The 20,665-nt window shown below is 35.3% G+C and overlaps 1 protein-coding gene across 1 annotated transcript in view; it reads right to left on the bottom strand.

Annotated features, from left to right (window-relative positions):
* TMPRSS2 (transmembrane serine protease 2) overlaps positions 1–20,665 on the bottom strand; it is a 115,304-nt gene that overhangs the window by 54,393 nt on the left and 40,246 nt on the right. The window contains exons 3-4 of the mRNA XM_043995711.1: positions 16,525–16,744; positions 10,477–10,563 (exon numbers count right to left, since the gene is read on the bottom strand). Of these exons, the coding sequence (XP_043851646.1) occupies positions 10,477–10,563; positions 16,525–16,744 (307 nt within the window). The remainder of the gene's footprint in view (positions 1–10,476; positions 10,564–16,524; positions 16,745–20,665) is intronic.

The raw sequence follows: 20,665 nt of genomic DNA, 5'->3' as shown, positions 1-20,665 counted from the left end.
ATGGCTATATATGACATACATAGATATATAAGATTTTAAATTTCTTCTATTTCTGAAGATTAAAAAGTGAAAATTGTGCAATTCCAAGAATACAAAAGGAATCTTAGTAAAATACTTCATAAAATACTAAGATTACTTTTGTATTCTTGGAATTGCACAATTCTGTTTATATTTTCTTGGTTAAAAAGAATAAATAATCTTTGGACTAGAAAAGACAGGACAAAAATGGAATCATCATCCAAGGTGCTCTGTCTGTGGTTGTCCCACATGGTTCTTTTGTGGGATCTCTTCTCCCTCTATACCAGGGCTTCTTAAACTTTTTCTGCTCCCAATCCCTTTTCACCTAAAAAAATTTTATGTGACCCTAGGTATATAGGTATATAAAATAGGTGTACATAACCTTTTGCTGTTGCCAAATTATAATGACCCCCCACCAAATTCAGTTACACAAACCCACATGGGGTCATGACCCACAATTTAAGAAGCTTTGCAGGGGCAGCTAGGTGGCACAGTGGATAGAGCACGGGCCCTGGAATCAGGAGGACCTGAGTTCAAATCTGGCCTCAGACCCTTGACACTTACTAGCTGTGTGACCCTGGGCAAGTCACTTAACCCCAACTGCCTCACCAGAAGAAGAAGAAGAAGAAGCTTTGCATTATATAATTTCACTTGGTGGTTTTTATCAGTTCTCATGATTTCAATTATCATCTCTGTGCCAATGAATCTCACTCCCAAATTTCTCTTTTACTGTCAGAGGAACCACCATCCTCCCATTCAGCTAGGCTGAGAACCTACATGTGCCTTTTAGGTCCTCATTCTCTTCTCATTCAAATCTGTTGCCAAGGCCTATTTCATCTTCATAATATCCCTCAAATTTGCTCTCTTCTCTCCTTTGACACTGCCACCAGCCTGGTCTAAGTCCTCATGATTATCAGAGAATCTGAAAACCATACCACCCTCCCCCCGCCAAAAAAAAGTCTAGACACCATATTTTTTAAAAATATAAATTAAAAACTACCCAGAAGTCTAATAACCAAAGGGAAAGTGAGAATAAAAAGAAACCAATAGTCAACTTCTAAAAGAAATTCCAAAATGAAAACTCCAAAAATGTCATAGCCAAACCAGAGTTTCCAAGTTATAGAAAAAATTCTACAAGAAGCCAAAAAGGAGTTCAAGTAGCAAGGATCCCCAATAAAGAATCCCTAAAGCTTAACAATGGCAACTATAAAGGAGAAAACTTAGAATACAATACTCCAAAAGTCAACACAAAGACTTATCCCCAAAAATGAATAACCTATTAACAAAACAAGTAGAATGCTTTAGCTGTGGAGGGGAATGGGCCTTTACTAGGAATGATAGGTTTCCAAAAATTCCTCAGGACAGGGTCAAAACTAAGTAGATACTTTGCAATGAAAATGCAAGCACTAAGAGAAACTCAGAAAGGAACACATTTGTTTAACTAAAAAGGAATATGTATGGATGAACTGTTTACATGTTAATAGGGAAATTTTAAAAAGTCTTCTCAGATTCCTAATTTCCTTAAGGGTGACAAAGGTAAAGATGACACAGTGTTTGTAGATAGTTTTGTTATGTTTTAATGGGCTTGGAGAAGTAAAAAATATATAGGGACAGAGTACTATACTGATGAAGAAAAGAGGAAGAAGGGGAAGGAAATCACTATTATATTAATTGAGATACAGAAGAAAAAGTCATAGAAAAAAGGGGTGGATAGAACAAGCAATCAGCTAACTATATTTTGTTTGAAGACAATTATTGTCACAGACATTGAGATTTTGTTACAGAAAATCATTAATCTCAAAAAGGAAACGGGAAGGAACAGGAAAAAGGAGTGGTAGAAAGGAATCTAAGAGGAAGGACAGGATAGGTAGAGTTATAAGCAAAAAACAAAATGTCAAATGTTACATTTATAAAAAACACAGCTAAAACACAAAGATTCATGAAGAGTTAAAAATGAGGGGCTAGAAAAAAATCTATTGTGTCAGCTGAATTAAAAAATGCAGAGGTAGCAATTATAATTTCTAATAAGGGTATAGTATATATAAACATGATAAAAATAAATTAACAAAAATATATATATTATTAAATGTACCACAGATACCACATCAATATTCCCAGTAGCATATCATCTAAAAACTTAAACTAAACAAATTAAAGAATTAGACAGTAAAACTATAATGGTAGGGGAACTTACTGTATGTACCCCTTTCAGACCTAGATAAAACCTAACCAAAAGATAAGCACTAAATAAGTTGAGAAGCTCACTAGAACTTTCAAATAATTAGAAATAATATTTTTCTGTTGGTCAATGAATGAAAATAGAAGTAAACTTATATACTTCTTAGCTTTTCATGGGACCTTTACAAAAAATAATCATTGTTTTAAGAGCATTGTGACCTCCACCAAAATGAGTAAAAGCTGAAATACTAAACACATCACTTATTTCAAACAAACTAGATGAACACTTTTTAGTTATGGTGTAGAGTGGATTCTTGTTTTGGATGCAGGGTAAACTACACAGTTTTTTTATTTCAATTTTAAATAGATTTTATGAGATCACCTCAAAGTTCCAGAAATGAAGGAAAGTCATTACAAAGTCCCAACAATTCAGAAGGTCATGCCTAATTATCACATTTTGAGAATGATATTGTACTTTATTTAGTAAATACAAAATACTCAACTAAATATTAATAGATACCCAATACATAGGCAGCCAGGACCTGAACCAATCTAATCTGTTGCTAAATCCTACCTGTTACTTTTATAACATTTCTCATATATGCTTTCTCCCGTTCTCAGATACTGTCATAACTCTATTGCAGAGCCATATCACCTGACATAACACCATCCAGAAGTACAAGAGCAGAATTTAACCAAAGCATAGGACCTCCACCCAGACACTGAGAGTGCTGATGTGAACGAACCAAAGAATAGTCAAGTAATAAGAAGAAATATCCTGGACCAAGAATTGACCAAAGGGAAAACCTGAAAGTAAAGAATAACCTCACGAGTCCAAGTAAAGCCTCCTAAAAAAGTGTCCCTGCCATAAGAGTACCTGGAAGAAATAAAACAAAATATAAGGTCTAGAGATGGAGAAATTGGCAAGGACAATGGTAAGAAATGGTAGGAAACATCGTGCAAGGACTGATTACCCTGAAAATCAGAATAGGCTAAATGGAAAACAATGATTCTGTGAGACAAGAAATATTACAACAAAATCACAAAATATAAAAAAAAGAAAATATATCATCAAAAACAAATAAAATATGTAAAGGAGAAATATTTGAACAATATTTGGAGTACTTGGAGATCCTACCCAAAAAATGCCTGGATAATGGTGTCCAAGAAATCATAAATGAACAAGAGGGCAAAGTGAGAACAAAAGGAATTCAAGTTAAGTTCAGAAATGGAAAATTCTCAAATTATCATAGTCAAAATTCAGAACCTCCAGGTCAAAGAAGAACCAGCCAAAAACAAAGAAATCAAGTACTAAAGAACCATAATCACAATCACACAAGAACTGAGAGCCACTATAAAAGCACAGAAAGCTGAGAAAATGAAATTCCAAAAGTCAAAGATAAATGCTTTTAATCAAAAATAATTTACCTGTAAAAACTAAGTATATTCCTATAATGGAAGGGGAATTGACTTCTATGATAGAAAGGACCTCTAAGCCTTTCTAATGAAATGATCAGAAATGAGCAGATATTTTGAAATGGAAATATAGGAAAAACATAGAGAGGTGTATTTATTTCTTCAATTGGAAGGCAATATGGGTATAATTTGTTTACATGCTAAAACAGAGAGAAAGAGAAATGTCTTCTCACCCCTAATATCTTTAAAGGTCACAAAGAAAGATAAATAATACACTAAGAAACTGGAAGGGATTTTATTCTGTTTTGATAGTATTAGAAGACAGAAATAGGAAAGAAAATTACCTATACTGAGGGGAAAAAAAGAGGAAGTGGAAGAGGAGAGAGATTACTATCACATAATAGAACTACAAAAAATAAAGAGTAGTCAAATAATTGGCATCTCATGAACCTCATTATCATCTGAACCAAACAAAGGAATAGTAAACACACACAGAGAGATGCTAAGGTATAGAAATCATTAAACTCAAAAAGGAAATAGATGACGGGAAGGGAGGAAAGGAAAGGATTTAAGAAAAAAGGCATGATGGGGGCAGCTAGGTGGTGCAGTGGATAGAGCACTGGCCCTGGAGTCAGGAGTACCTGAGTTCAAATCCGGCCTCAGACACTTAACACTTACTAGCTGTGTGACCTTGGGCAAGTCACTTAACCCCAATTACCTCACTAAAAAAAAAAAAAAGGCATGATAGGTAAAGTTATAGTGACAAGTGAAATTCCCACATGAAAGCAAGGACTATGAAGGGGAGATTAAAAGAAAAGGAAAAGATATTCAAACCTATCATCAGAGGCATGGTAAGGGGAAGAATGGAGAATTATAGCAAAAACAGACCACTTCATTAATAAATAGATCACAAGTGATAGTCAAAGTCCCCTCTTTCTAACACTCCTTTCTTATTTGTAAAAGAGTTAGGGGTTGAGAACAAAGCAAGTAAAATAGACATGATTATAGGATTTAGAGAACTAAACAACTAATAGTCATAACCATAAGTGCAAATGGGATCAGCACAACCATGAAATGGAAGAACATAGCAAAATGGATTAAAGAGCCAAATCCAAAAATATGTTGTTTCTAAGAAACACACTTGAAACAAAGATTCAGAGAGAGATAAAATGAGGCTAGTTATATGAGATACCCTTTCTCATCTATCAAACCCACTTCCTTTAGGTACTTTCCCCTATCCTATATAGATCTCCATGGGAGCTGGCAGTGGCAACATTTTATCTTATGGGCCAGTTGAGAATAACTCCCTATCTCAGTCCCTAAAAAAGGAAAAAAAGGTGTCACTCTCTGGAGATTCTAATAAATGTAATTAGCCTCTGTAAAAACAAATTCTCAGATAGCTTTATGTCACCCTATGGAAATCCTCCTGAGAGAGAGTCTCAGCATTGGCTCAATTAACATGACACACTCAGGAGTCATTACTTCAATGATTCATCAAATTTCTATTTGAACTTCTCATGCAATCTGCCAATTCCTTAGCGAAGGCCTACACACTACTGTTCCCTCAGCTCAAGGACTCACCTTCTACCCTAGAGCAGTAATAAAATTATTCTGGGGCTTTTAGTAACACTGGGAGTTTCCAAATAATTTTCTTACTTCTACTCTCATTTTCCTGTCTCGTGGCTCCAATCTCAGTGAGATGCAGTGGGATTGGAACCTCTAGAACCAGAACCTCTTGGTCAGAGACCAAGATAAATAGATATAGATATAGATATAGATATACACATATAGATATAGATATATAGAAAGAGAGAGAGAGAGAGAGAGAGAGAGAAAGATCCCTAGCTCTATCAGGAAATACCACATTTTTTACAGTCAGTTCCATTAGCTGCTCCTCAGCTTTCATTGCACATTCCCTTAAAGCTGAGATCTCTGTCTCTAGTTGCTTAATAAACTAAGCTTGTTAGTTTTTAGTCCTATTATGCTAGCTATCCAACTTCTGCAAGATGCTCAACAAGAGAATACTGGACTTGGCACTTTCTTTACCCTTTGAAGTAGCCTCCTTCAGAACCCATTGAGCTAATTGCTCTGTGAGTGGAAGCTTGCTTCCTATCCAACCAAAGAGGACTCCCTATCATGCATCCTGATTACCATCCATTCACCCCACCCTCTGTATCTGCAATGCTCTTCCCCCAACTCAGCTACAATGTGATCATTGAGAACATCTTGTCCCAATTACCAGCTATAATGAATGTTATGGGTAAACATGAACTGGGACACAAAGTCAATAATTAGAGAAACCGAAATTAAAATAAATCTGATGTTCAACCTGATATCCATCAGACTGACAAAAATGACAAAAAGAGAAAATTACAATGTTTGGAGAAACTTTGTGAAAGTACTTTGGCTTAGTTTTTGATTGCCCAGCTATTTTGGAAAGCAATTTGAACTATGGTCAAAAGGCACTAAACTGTACATACCATGTGATTCAATAGACTACTACAAGGCATATACTCTGAGGAGATCAAATAAAGGAAAAAAGTACTCATATGTACAAAAAATATTTAAAGCACCTCCTATTGTAGCAGCAGAAAAGAAAAAGAAAAAAAGAATATAGCCACCTATTTGAGGAATGGCTAAACAAATGATGGTTGGTATATGAAAATTATAGAATTTTCATGAATGAACCAATAAAATGGACAGTTTCAGAAGGATCTAGGGAAAAAATTATGAACTTATGTGAAATAAAGTCAGCATAACTACAACAATTTATACTATCAAAATAAAATTATAAACAACTCTGAAAGACTTTAGAATTCTGATCAATGCAATGACAAACCTAAATTCCAAAAGATGTAAGATGAAGCACTAGACTTCTCTTTTGCCAGAGAAATGATGGATTTAAAATGCAAGATAAGGATGTGGTGAATATGTGGATTTGTTTTGACTATGTATTATTTGTTATGAGGATATTATTTTAATTGTTCATTGAAGGGGGAGTAAAAGGAGAGAAAATAAATGCTCTTTAATAAGGAAAAATAATAGAATTAAAATTTTTAAATATAAATGATAATGTCCAAACAGCAGCAGGATAAGTAAACCCACAAATTATCAGGGTTTGTGTACATTACACAACAAAACAACCAAAAATGAAATGTCATTCAAAATGACTAAAGAATGTATACAATATCTAAATATACATTTACCAAGAGGCAAATAGTAATTCAACTACAAAACTCTCTTTACAGAAAAAGAGACCTAAATAATTGAAGAGATGTTAAATGCTAATGTTTAGGCCATATAAACGTAATAAAAATGACAATAGGGGGCAGCTAGGTGGTGCAGTGGTAAAGCACCAGCCCTGGATTCAGGAGAAGGAGTTCAAATCTGGCCTCAGACACTTGACACTTACTAGCTGTGTGACCCTGGGCAAGTCACTTAACCCTCATTGCCCTGCAAAAACAAAAAACAAAAACAAAAACAAAAATTATAATACTACCTAAATTAATTTACAGATTCAGTGCCAAGCCAATTAAACTACCAAACAATTACTTTTGACAACTAGACAAATTCATAACAATATTTTTCTAGAGAAACAAAGAGTCTAGGATATCAAGGAAAGTATATTTTTCCATGGAGAATATTTGCAGTTCCAGATCTGACGTAGACTACAAAGTAGTAATGATCAAAAACTACTTGGTATTGGTTTAATAAAAAGGAAAAAAACTGACTAGTGGAATAGATTTGGTACATAAGATCCAGAAGTACTAAAAAAATAGTGTTCAATAAACCCAAGATTACAAACTTCTCATTTAAGAACAAAAACTGATGGAAAAATTGAAAAGTGTGGAAAATAGACTGGAAGAAATTAGGATTAGATCAGTATCTCACACCATATCACATAAAGCTCCAAAAGGATACATAATCTAGATATAAAAGGTAATATCACAAACAAATCAAAGGAGAATAATGTGTACCTTTCACAACAATGGATAGAGGAAGAATTTTTGACCAATTCATGAGAGAGGAGTTAAAATAAAAAATTTTGATTCTATAAAATTGGAATTTTTATACAAACTAAAGAAATATAGTTAGAAATCAGAAGGGAAACAGTTAACTGGCAAAATACATGTGTGTGTGTATATATATATATACTATATATATATATGTGTATATTTGCAGCAAGTTTCTTTAATAAAGGTCTCATATCCAAGCCATATAAGAAACTATTCAAATTTATAAGAACAAATGCTATCCCCACCCCCCCCCCAAAAAAATAGCTGGAAGCTATGAAGATGCTGTTCTCAAGGGAAAAAAATACAAGTTATCAACTGCCATGTGAAAAAATCAACTCTAAATCAATAATAGTTAGAGAAATGCACATTAAAACAACTCTGGCAAAAAAAATAATAACACAATTATAAGAATCATAACAATCACATTGAAAAGATGACAAAAGAAAGAAATTACAGTGGCTCCTGGAAAATAGGTATATTAGTAGTACATTGTTGATGAGGCTGTGAATTGGTCCAACTATCTTGAAAAGAAATATTGAATCATAAGAAAAAATACATACACCATTCATTCTTTGTACCATTTATATCACTACCAGCTATATGCACCAAAGGGGTTTTAAAAAAAAGAGGAAAAAGACCTATATATACAAACATATTTATAGCAGCACTTTTTGTTGAAGCAAAGAACTAGAATTAAAGTGAGTGTCCATCAGCAGGGGAATGGTCAAACAAATGGAGCATTATCGTGCTGTAAGAAATGACCAAAAAGGGGCAGCTAGGTGGCGCAGTGGATAGAGCACTGGCCCTGGAGTCAGGAGTACCTGAGTTCAAATCCGGCCTCAGACACTTAACACTTACTAGCTGTGTGACCCTGGGCAAGTCACTTAACCCCAATTGCCTCACTAAAAAACAAAACAAAAAGAAATGACCAAAAAGATGGGATCAAACATGGAAAAAACTTGTATAAAATTATGCCAAGCAAAATGAGTAAAACTAGGACAACTACAAGCACAAATACAAATACAAGGACTACAGCACTGTAAAGTTAAACAACTTTAAAGACTTAAAGAGAAGAATGATAAATACAATAAATAACAAATTACAATTCCAAAAGAGTAATGATGAAGCATGCACTACTTTTTGTTGGACAGCTCATAGACTGCAAGTGTAGAATAAAAAAACATGCACATGCATACTTCAAGACACAACCATTACAACACAAATGTGCTTTGCTTTACTATACTTTTGTTACAAGTGAAGGTTTTTGTAAAGGGTTGAAAAGTTTGGGGAAAGAGAAGACATGTAGTGATAGTGGTACAAAATTTTTAAAGGGAAGATAGGAAAGAAAAGAGCATCAACAAACAATTTTTTAAAATATACAAAGCAGATGAGTAGAGAACTGAGAAGGGGGAGGGAGAGGAGGGGGAGGGAGTGAGGGGGGAAGAAAGGGAGAGAGAGGAGAGAGAGAGAAGCAGCCAAAATTAGTATTACCATATATAATTTAATATAAATTTAAAGGAACAAACTGTTGTAGATTTGTAGTTTCATGAACAATCTGTCTTTTCTAACCTTTGTACATAGAAATGTTCATATATATATATATATTGATTTTCTAGTTTACAGTAAGGAAAAAAGTCTTGATTTGTTATAGCAAGTTGTTTTATAAGGACAACAATATTACAAAAGAGAAGGAAAAATTTTGATTTACCTTATTTTCTTAATTGATAAATTTTGCTTTCATAAAAATCATCTCCCCAAAACTTTGCAAATAAACTACCTAAAATATATATTCAATCAACTAGCAAATATCTATTAAGTGCCTACCATGTACCAAGTACTGTTAGGTGCTAAGGAGATAAACACAAAAGTGAGGCAGTTTTTGTGCTCAAGATGCTTTTATTGTCCTAGGTTAAATCACATTCACAGAAAAATAGCTACAATATTTATACAAAATCAATACACAAACATGCATGAAAAAGAGTTGAGTAAAATCACATAAAAGTGATTTTGACAGATGCAACTTTACAGTTTTGCAGTTTACTATTGTTAAAGAAAATGCATGCAGTTCATTTATTCAATAGCTAATCATCCAAACATATTTAAAATCTTATTTAAAAATTCCCCATTCCTACCTCCTGAACACTGTTTTTTAAATCTCTAGTTTATCATTTATAGTGTTAAAGTTTTAAGTTACCCTAAGCATAAGTAAAAATAATTATCTCTACTTGTGGCTATACCTCTTAACCTTTATTTTAAAAATAAGATAATGCCAAATCAAGTCCAAGTTATTTTCTCTTTATCTATTCCTCCTTACACTATGGTGCCAGTGTTGTCTGTTGTGTATGACCCAAGTTTTGTTGTTGTTTGATATTTATCATAGTACTAACTTACATAGCATTAGCAATTCTTTGGGTGTTGTCTTCTTTATTCTATAGCACTTCACACAATTTCTGTATTTCCATAACATTCCAAATTTCTATTAATCACTTTTACAACAGCTTTTGAGGGAGCCCAGACCTATCAGTGTACATCACTGTAGGAATCTTATAATGATGAACTTCCTCTATCAATGTAAATCTGCATCTGCTTTACAATATTTAGTCTTAGCAAGTTATCTCAGGCCCTGAGACTATTGCTTGCTCATATATTATTCCTAAAAGTACAATAATAATTTAATACCTTCATTCACTACAACTCATTCAGCCATTCCCCAATAAATAGTAACACAGTCCAAGAATCCATAAAATGTTAACAATAATGTTGAAAAACACATGATACATTAGAATTATTGCTCATTTTCATTATGAAATCTGGTTTTCATTATAAAAATTAAAGAAACTATACTTACCAAACTTCCAAAGAAAGACGGTTGCAATCACAGCACCTGTTAGTATTACCCCAATGCTAATGGTGACACATATGATTTTCTTAGCCCCTAGAATAAGGTGAGAAAAGGAAAGCATAAAACAGAGCCAGAGTATCATAAACCCAGTTGCCCACATGTTATAACTTATTATAAATATACTGACCTATAAAAGCTTCATTTTCTATTTTTGTTAAAATATGTCTTAGGAATTAAAAAAAATTACCTGTATACACACCTCCACACCTACCTATGCATTTCATCAGTAACAGAATTATATAGTCCATGCTTTATTTGTATGAAGAACAAAAAAACAGTTTATTAAAATTACTTCAACAGATCCATGATCTCATCATTGTGAGTATAAACTACATGGTTCAAAAGGGGAAAGGACCCACATGTATAAAAATATTTATAGCTGCTCTTTTTGTGGTGGCAAGGAATTGGAAATTGAGGGGATGTCCATCAATTGGGGGATGGCTGAACAAGTTGTGGTATAAAAATGTAATGGAATTCTATTGTACTGTAAGAAATGATGAGCAGGTGGAGTTCAGAGAAACCTTGAAGGACTTGCATGAACTGATGATGAGTGAGATGAGCAGAACCAGAAGAACATTATACACAGTATCATCAACACTATGTGATAGATTAGATTCTTCTCACCAATCCAATGGAACAAAAATGTTCCAAAGGACTCATGATGGAAAAGGCTCTCCAAATCCAGGGGGGAAAAAAAAGGAACTGTGTGATATGTATGCTGATTGGACCATACTATTTCTTTTGTTTTTGATGCTGTTGGTTTTCTGATTTCAGGTTTTTCCTTTGTGCTCTGATCCTTCTCATATAGAATGACTAATGCAGAAATATGTTTGATGTTATTGTGTATATTTAACCTATATCAGATTGCCTGCTGTCTAGGGGAGTGGGGGAGGGATGGGAGGGGAGGGAGGGAGAAAAATTTGAAATTTGAAATCTTATATAAGCAAATCTTGAAAACTATTTCTACATGTAACTGGAAAATAATAAAATACTTTTATTTTTAAAAAAATAAATAAATAAACTACATGGTTACAGATCCTAATCCATCCAAACTTTCTCATGCTATGGATTTCACCCATAGATGTACCTAAGATAGAAGCTTTTCTCGAGGTCACCAGAACTAAACTCAGAAATAAGTAACCAGATATGTCACATTAAAGAGATTCCCCTAAAAAGTAAATAGATGAGATTACAAATATTCTAAAAAAAGTACCATACTAAAGTGATAAACTATTACTAAGAATAAACATTAATAAGAAAATTTGAGTACTAGAGGAAGTATTACTATGACCACAAAGAGGTAACAAACCCAAGGCAGAAACAACAAATGTGATGAAAATAATGAGATTTAGCAGATACTCAAAGACCCACCTGGAGATTAATCTAGACTGATTGAATCAAGTGAGAGTGATTAACTGCTGATTAGCCTACTTCAAGTTAACTGGATTGTAGATCACACCTTGAGAACACCTTCAGAACCAATGGATTTGGATGATGCCAACCAATCAGCTTGAAGCAGTGTGTAAGGACCACCTCTGTTCCAGACCTATAAAAAGCTTCCACAATCAGTTGCTGGAGAGAGTTCGTGATTGAAGCAGACTTGTGGCAGAGGACTTGAGGAAGAACCAGACCAGGCTGGAACTCTAGCTAAATAGGCTTTTTTCTTAACTTTCTGAACTCCATGGGAATATCTGGATGCTTTAATAAATGTTTAATTGCCCAAGGACTGGTGCTAAAGCTTCTAATTTAAGGTGACCAAAATTAGATTTTAAACATCACACAAATAACTCACTAACATTTACTCAAGAAATAATTGTTAGAAAGAACAATATGAAGCAGAAAGAACACTAAAACTGGAATTTTGACCAGGTTATAAATACTATAACAATAAAAAGCTTATAATTAGCGTTTCAAGTGAAATTCTAACCCTGAGCATTAAATACAGGTAATATCATTTTTTATTTAGGCACATTTTTACGTTCAATAAAAATAAGGGAGTTATGCTAGATAATTTCTTTTCTGTTCTAATATTCCATACCTTTATCATTCTGATTTTAGAGGTGGTCCATGAATCAATAGGAAAGAGAGAGGAAGAGGGAAGAAGGGAAAGAGGGAGAGGAAGAGAGTGAAAAGGAGAAAGGGATGGAAAGAGAAGTGGTTGAGAGGAAGAAGGGAAGGTGGAGAAGCTAGGTGGTACAGTGCATAGACCACCAGAAGGAGGACCTGAGTTCAAATCCAGCCTCAGATACTTACTAGCTATATGTCCCTGGGCAAGTCACTTAACTCTGATTACCTCAAAAAAAAGAGGACCGATTTCAAATTCTGAATATTTGGGCCCCATTCTGGTATCTCTTTCTTTTTATTTACATCATCCTGGGCAAGTTATTTAATTTCTCTAAATAACATTTCCTCAAATGGAAAATGATAATAAAAATTACAATATTATCTCACTGGGTTGTTATGAGGAAGCTAAAATAATAGAAATGTGAGCTGTTTGTCTTAGAAAAAATATATATATACATACTACCCAAAGTACTATAAGTATGATTCACTCAGAGTATCTTAACTTTACTAGGCACCATACTTACAACATTCCTGTAAATCAGATAATAAAGTATTATCTCTATTTTAATGATAAAATAAAGATTTCAAAGAATTATACTACTTCAAAAGCAGCTTTGATTTTTTTTTTAAATAAAGAACATACTTTTACCCAAAATTCAAAGAAAAGTAGAAATATAAACCAAGATGTCACCAGGAATAATACAATATTGGAGCTAGAAGGGATTATATAAATATGTCCAAGCTTCTGATTTTATAATGAGGAAACTAAGGATGAGATAAGCAAAATGACTTATGTGAGGTCATATTTACCCAAGCAGTAGTATAGCAGAAAGGTTTCTGGACTTGAGATCAAGAGAGATTGTGGCTCGAATTCCACCTCTGACACTCATTAGCTATGTAGCTATAGGCAAGCCATTTAACTTCTCAGAGCTTCAGCTTTCCTAATCTGTAATTTAGAATAATGCCTATATAGTATCTACCTGACAGGACTTGATAATATTCAGATAAAACAAAGCACTTTGTGAGGTTTAAAGTATTATCTATGGGGGCAGCTAGGTGGCGCAGTGGATAAAGCACTGGCCCTGAATTCAGGAGGACCTGAGTTCAAATTTCACCTCAGACACTTGACACATACTAGCTGTGTGACGCTGGGCAAGTCACTCAACCCTCATTGCCCCAAAAAGGAAAAAGGGGGGGGGGAGGGTTTAAAGTATTATCTATATCAGCTATTATTAGTGATAGTAAGTAGATAGAATATAACCAGAAACTAGCCCAACACTTCTTTGTAACTTCATTTACTTGGAGGCATGAGTAAAACCTTCTTTAATCTTATTCTCAGAAGAATATAAGAGGAAGTGGTTAGACTGTGAATGGAATATAAGTGAAGGAGATATCAGTCCTTTTCTAAATCACCTCTCACCCCCTCCCAGTAAAAGTTAACTTTAGGCAAAATTAATTCTGTAGCTAACATTTCTGGCAAATGTTTAAAGGGGGGCTTTTAAGAACCCAAACCTAGATAATCCCACATAGTATATGCTTTTTGTCCTTTCCACATAGAGATGATGATGTTGACAATCAATAGAAGGGCATATGCTTTAGAAGTGTTTTTGTAATTCTCAGCCCTTGAAAAAGTCTTTCATGCTTTATTTGTAGAAAAGACAAGGAAATGTGGTTTAAAGATAATTCATATCCGGGGCAGCTAGGTGGTGCAGTGGATAGAGCACCAGCCCTGGATTCAGGAGGACCTGAATTCAAATCCGGCCTCAGACACTTAAGACTTACTAGCTGTGTGACCCTGGGCAAGTCACTTAACCTCAATTGCCTCACACCAAAAAAAATAAAAATAAACAAAAACAAAGATAATCCATATCCACAGGTAGGTGGATTTGGAACTGATTGAATTTCCAGAACCCATTAGTTAGATGTCCTTTGGAGGGATGCCTCCATTGGAGTGCCTCCTGGGATCTTTGCCCTGTGCTGTTTAACATTTGTGTAAATGATTTGGATAAAGGCATATATAGCACATTTATCAAATTTGTAAGTGATACAAAACCACTAGGGATAATCAATGCAATAGGACAACCAAATGGTAAGAGACTAGAATGTTGGACTGAATCAAATATGATACAATTTAATAGGAATAAATATAAAATTAACTTCAAAATACAAGACTGGGGATGTATGGCTGGATAGTGGTTTGTCAGGAAAAAAAATGTGAGTGACTTTAGTGGACTGAGAGCTGAATTTGTGTCACTACTCCTACATGGCAGTTCTAAAAGTTAATGCAACCCTGGGCTATATCAGGAAAGGCAAAACTTCCAGAAATAAAGAGGTAATAATTGTCTCTGACCCGGTCAGACAGTACTTGCATATTTGTATTCAATTCTGGTCACCACATTTTAAGGAAACTGATAAACTGTAACACACCCAGAGGAAGGTAACCAGGAAGGTGAAAGGTCTCATACTGATGCCATGATAAACTAGGTTGAAAGAGCTAGTGATATTTAGTCTGGAATTGAGAATATTCTCCTTGTTCTGTTTGGCCCCCAGAGAGCACAACTAGGAGAATGGATGGCAGTTTCACAAAGACAAGTTTAGGCTTGAACTACCTAATGATAGAGGGGATTATTTTTCAGGTATCAGTTAGACTAGATGACCAAAGGTCCTTTCTTATTATGTGGCTCTGAATCAATCTTCCAATACTGCTGACAATTTTATGCTCTACACATTACATACTTTATCTGTATTTCTTAAGTAGATTACCCAGAATTAGATAATTATAGGCAGTGCTGTCTAGTGGAAAGAGAGATGGACTTGAAATCAGATGACATGGATATATACCCTGACTCTGCCACTTAGTAGCTACACGACCTAACACAAACCCCTTCACCTCTTTGGACCTTTCTTCCTTTATCTGTAAAATTAGTTGGTATAAATAAAGAGGTACCTTCCTGCTATAACATACAGCAATTCAATGAATAGAAAAAGCTAACTGGTCTATGTAGAGAACAAACTAATGTCCCTGTTAGTCCTATATTTTTGCCAAATGAGATAATCAACTGAGACAACTCCCCAGTAGAAACATAGCCATAACACAGTCTGAATCTTTTCAAGAAGACATAGTCAATTACCCTACCAAACCAAGAGAGAAAATGCAAAGAGAACTATTACAATAGGAGGTAATAGATAAGTGAGGAATGAATGAGTAAGGAATTAAGGTGGAAGGCAGATAGAAGGGAATTTGTGGTTCAGGGAAAATTCTGTAAGGAACAGAAAAAAATGAAGATGGAAGAAAAAACAAATAAGAGGATGAAAGTTAAGTACAAATAAGAGAAAATGAATGAAAGAGTCACAGTCCAAACTCTAAAAATCATATTTTCTTAAAGATCTATCCCATGACCTACCACAGAGAAAGTTTGCTGTGCTGACTCTAAGGAAACAGTCTGAATCTGGAAAAGTGTTCACTGTAATGTTTCAGTATCAGCTAGTCTTTACAAGGAAATTCATTTCATCAACACCTTATTAATAGAACTAATATCCATATGGCACTGTGCTAGAAAAAAAGGAAGATACCAAGGAAAAGTAAGACACAGCACTTGCTTTCTAGGCTTACAATGCTATGAGATAACACATACTCATCTGAGAAAGCAAAGTAAAAGTAAAGCAACATTTGAAGTTAGAAAATAAATGCTGTAATGTTTAGCTTTGAGGGAGGCCATGGTTAGCATGATCATTTCAAGAAAGCCAATGAAAAAAAGTCAGATTTAATCTGAGTCTTACAGGGAAAACCGTGTGGATAGTAGAATCTAGAGAGAGTTCATGTTGGGGAATAATATAGTAAGAGAAGGTTGGATGGATAGGGGAGGACTATAAACTAAAGCTTCCTAAATGGCATATTTATTTAGGAATAAAATGTAAAATGGATCATACTTGACGTAAACACTATCCCAGATGAAGATTTTGGTTGTAAACAGACTGTTGCTGGTGATGAAGTATGAGTAGGAACTCTTGGGATGTACTGTGGCACTGCTGAAGGACCATATGGAACTGGGTAAGGTACATAAGCATTAGCATTCACAAGGTGTCCTGGAGGATAGTTTTCCGGTTGATAACCATGGTTTTCATAGTATGGTCCAAATGCTGGTGGCCCCTAAATAATTGAGAAGGGAGAAAAAAAAACATGTCTTAATTGTCCTAAACAGTTTTTTAAACCATCATATCCAATTCCAACAAAACAAAAAAAGCAACATCCATCCTATACAGTAAAATTGATGTAACCAGATTCTTTCATATTAATTATCATATTAGATCAATGGATTCCACTTTAAGAAGAAACAGAAAAGTGGGTTGATAATGACTTGATTTCATCAAACTTTCAGGAAGGCATTTAGCAACCTTATCTCCTATGCTAACATTTAAGTACCTACTGAGTGCAAGGTTAAAAAGGCAACTTGGCATAGCCAATGGAGAGCTGGATTTGGAGGCAAGTCTCATCTTTGACTTATAATGATGGTTTGACTCTGGATAAATAACTTTCCATGCCCCAAGTAATTCTTTAAAAACTGTGAATTACAGAGCACATCCCAACCTATATTAGTAGAGGTAATTCTGGAAGAGGAGGCGGAAGATGAAGAGAAGGAAAAGAAGAAAGGGGAAGAGGTTGGAGGGAGGGGAGGAGGAAGAGAAGAAAAAAGAAAGAAGGAGGAGGAAGAAGAGGAGGAAAGAAAAACTACAACTAATAATAATAATAGTAGTAGTACTACTACAGTAAGTAGTAATAGTAGTAGTAGCAGTAGCAGTAATAGTGATAAATGGATTAAAAATGACAGTTCCAGACTTTGCTTAAATATCTGTATACAAGATGTACAAAGAAAGACATGAAACAAAGTTAAAGGGTCAAAAGATATCCAGATAAAGTACTCTGGGGGGAAAGGGGGGAGAGAGAACATTCAGACAAGGTAGATTAGAAAAGCTTCACAGAACATGATGTGGAATCTGAGCCAGTTCTTGAAGATAAGGATTGTGAGAGGCAGAGATAAGATAAGATTGTACTGCAATCTTTGTAAAGATATTGAACTAAGAAATGAATTGTCAAGATGGTAGCCCAGTTTGGCCAGAATAATGTGCATGTAATGGGAGGAAAGGTTAGCCAGATTGTGAAGGCCCTCAACTGTTAGGTTAAGGAGATTGCATTTTATCTTAGGGGCAATAGGGAGTCAACTGGATTTCTTAAACAGAGGAAGGGACCAATCAGATATCTGCCTTAAAAATATTATTTTGTTCATTAAGCAAAGGATGGATTTAAAAGGGGAAAGAAGGAAGACAGAATTAGGCAGCTATTACAAAAGTCCAAGAAATAATATTCCTCATTGATAGAGCTCTCTGCCTCTTCAGACTATCATATTTACTTGTCTACCTACAAGTTGTATATCCCAGGGAAAGGTAAGCTCCTTCTTAAGACTGTTTACCTAACAATCTTCCAGGAAAGAAGAGATAAGTGGTGAAACTAGAATAATAGCTAAAGGAAGTTGTCTAGTATCACCATATACCTAACCCCTTTTGAAAGCATCTCACACTCAACAAGTCCAACATGACTCACCTTTTCCCCCTTCCAAATGTTCCTATTGATGTTGAGAGTATCACCATGCTTTCAGTCTGTATGTCTCTGTATTTCTGTGTCTGTCTGTCTGTCTGTCTGTCTGTCTCTCTCTCCTCTCTCTTCTTCCCTCCCCCCACTCCTCACACACCCATCACCATAGCTCAGGCTTTCATCTAATTTTGTCTGGATTACTACAATAGTCTCCTCACTCATTTTCCCTGCCTCAAGTCTCTCACTATTCCAAGAACTTTACAACCTGATCCCTCACTATCTTTCAATTTTATTACCGATTACACTTCTTCACATACCCTACAGTCCATCCATAACAACCTGCTTGCTTGCTTTCCTCTCTGTGCCCATTCTCAGCTACTCCTTTTGCCTGAAATACTCTCCTTCTATATCTTTACCTCCTAGAATCTCTGGTTTCCTTCAAAGCTCAGCTCAGAGGGTATTTTCTAAGGTCTTTCTTGCTGCTCCTATGTGCCAGTACCATCTTGCTCTGTATTTTGCATGTACCTATTTATGTATTTAAGTGGGAGATGTCTCCCCTAATAAAAATGTAAGCTCCTGTGAGGAGGGACTGTTTTTTTGCTTTTGGTTTTTGACACCCCTAACACTTGGAAGAATGCCTGGTGGTCAAGTCAGTCAACAGCTAGGTGGTGTGGTGGTCAGAGCACTAGCCTTAAAGTTGGCAGGACCCGAGTTCAGATTTTACCTCAGACACAAGCTGTGTGACCCTGAGTGAGTCACATAACCCCCAATTGCCTTAAATATCCAGGACCATCATCAGTCATCCTGATATATGTCTTGTCACTGGACCCAGATGGCTCTGGAGGAGAGAGTGAGGATGGTGACTGACTGCACAGCCCCCCTCCCTCACATAAATCCGATTCACTGCAAGTTATGACATCACCCTGATGTCATGGTCCTCTTCAAGAATGAAGGACAAACAACAAAAATAATAAGAAGTGCTTAATAAATGCTTATTAATTGATCTCTAATTGGGCTTTTATCTTCTACTTTTTAAGGAGTATTAATTGTATAATTCCTCATATCAATTATACAAAGGCTTTCAACATCCAAGCTTTCCTTTGCCTTTGCCAACATGCCAATAAATAGACTCATAGCTTTTAAGTAATCTGCCTAAGGTCAATTTAGGTGTTAAGAAAAGTTAGGGGGCAGCTAGATGGCACAGTGAATAGAGCACCGGCCCTGGAGTCAGGAGGACCTGAGTTCAAATCCGCCCTCAGACACTTAACACTTACTAGCTGTGTGACCCTGGGCAAGTCACTTAACCCCAACTGCCTCACTAAAAAAAAAAAGAAAAGAAAAGAAAAGTTAGGATTCAAATTCCATTCTCTAACTTCAAATCCAGCATTCTTTTTGTTTGTTTGTTTGGTTGGTTGGTTTTTTGGTTTTTGGTGAGGCAATTGGGGTTAAGTGACTTGCCCAGGGTCACACAGCTAGTAAGTGTCAAGTGTCTGAGGTCAGATTTGAACTCAGATCCTCTTGAATCCAGGGCCAGTGCTTTATCCACTGTGCCACCTAGCTGCCCCCAGCATTCTTTTTATTGGACCACGCTATTTCCTTCTTTCTTCTTTCTCATCCTGCCTATCTTCCTCTGAGATAAGATTCACAAATATATACATTTCCCAAAAGTACTAGATCCTCTTTATTGCTCCCATATTCTGACAACTTACAACTTAGTGACTGAATGGAGAAAGAATTGGTATGGGGAAAGACTTAAGGCAGGCAGATTCATCAGCAGCCTACTGCAGCAATCAATAGCTGCTTTTGTTTACATGAGGGAAATTTAAGCAATTTTGGTCATGTTGTATACATATATACCTTTCATTCTTTAGGAAACCAGAACTGTTCTGGGTAGAAAATTTTGTATACATGGTCCATCAATCATCCCTTTATTTTCTTTGAGAAATCTACCACAACCTTAATCAATTACCTAATAAGTAATTTCTGTCTTCAGGCAATTGGTGTACATTTTTCCCTGACTGCTAATTATAACATTTGGAGTAATATTATAATGTGTCAGGGAACTAAGGAATAATCTATTTGTTTTCTGTTAGTTATTTAAACTCTATGAAGTGGGGCAGCTAGGTGGTGCGGTGAATGGAGCACCAGCCCTGGATTCAGGAGGACCTGGGTTCAAATCCAGACTCAAACACTTGACACTTACTAGCTGTGTGACCCTGGGCAAGTCACTTAACCCTCATTGTCCCACCAAAAAAAGTGTACATAAACTTTATGAAGTATTCTTTGATAATTTCTTGAGGTATATTGTTCAGAATCCCTTTTTCCTTAATTTTCTAGAATATTAGTAATCTTGAGAAGTATTCCTGAGATTGAGGCATTATGATCTATCTCCCAGGACTGTCACATGATTCTACATCTTCCAATTCTCTGAATATTTCAGTGATTTTTTGATCCTGTATTTCTAGTAAAGCTGCATTTCCT

This window comes from Dromiciops gliroides, chromosome 3 (genome assembly GCF_019393635.1).
Source record: "Dromiciops gliroides isolate mDroGli1 chromosome 3, mDroGli1.pri, whole genome shotgun sequence".
Taxonomy (NCBI): domain Eukaryota; kingdom Metazoa; phylum Chordata; class Mammalia; order Microbiotheria; family Microbiotheriidae; genus Dromiciops; species Dromiciops gliroides.
This window is presented reverse-complemented; position numbering and strand designations above follow the sequence as displayed.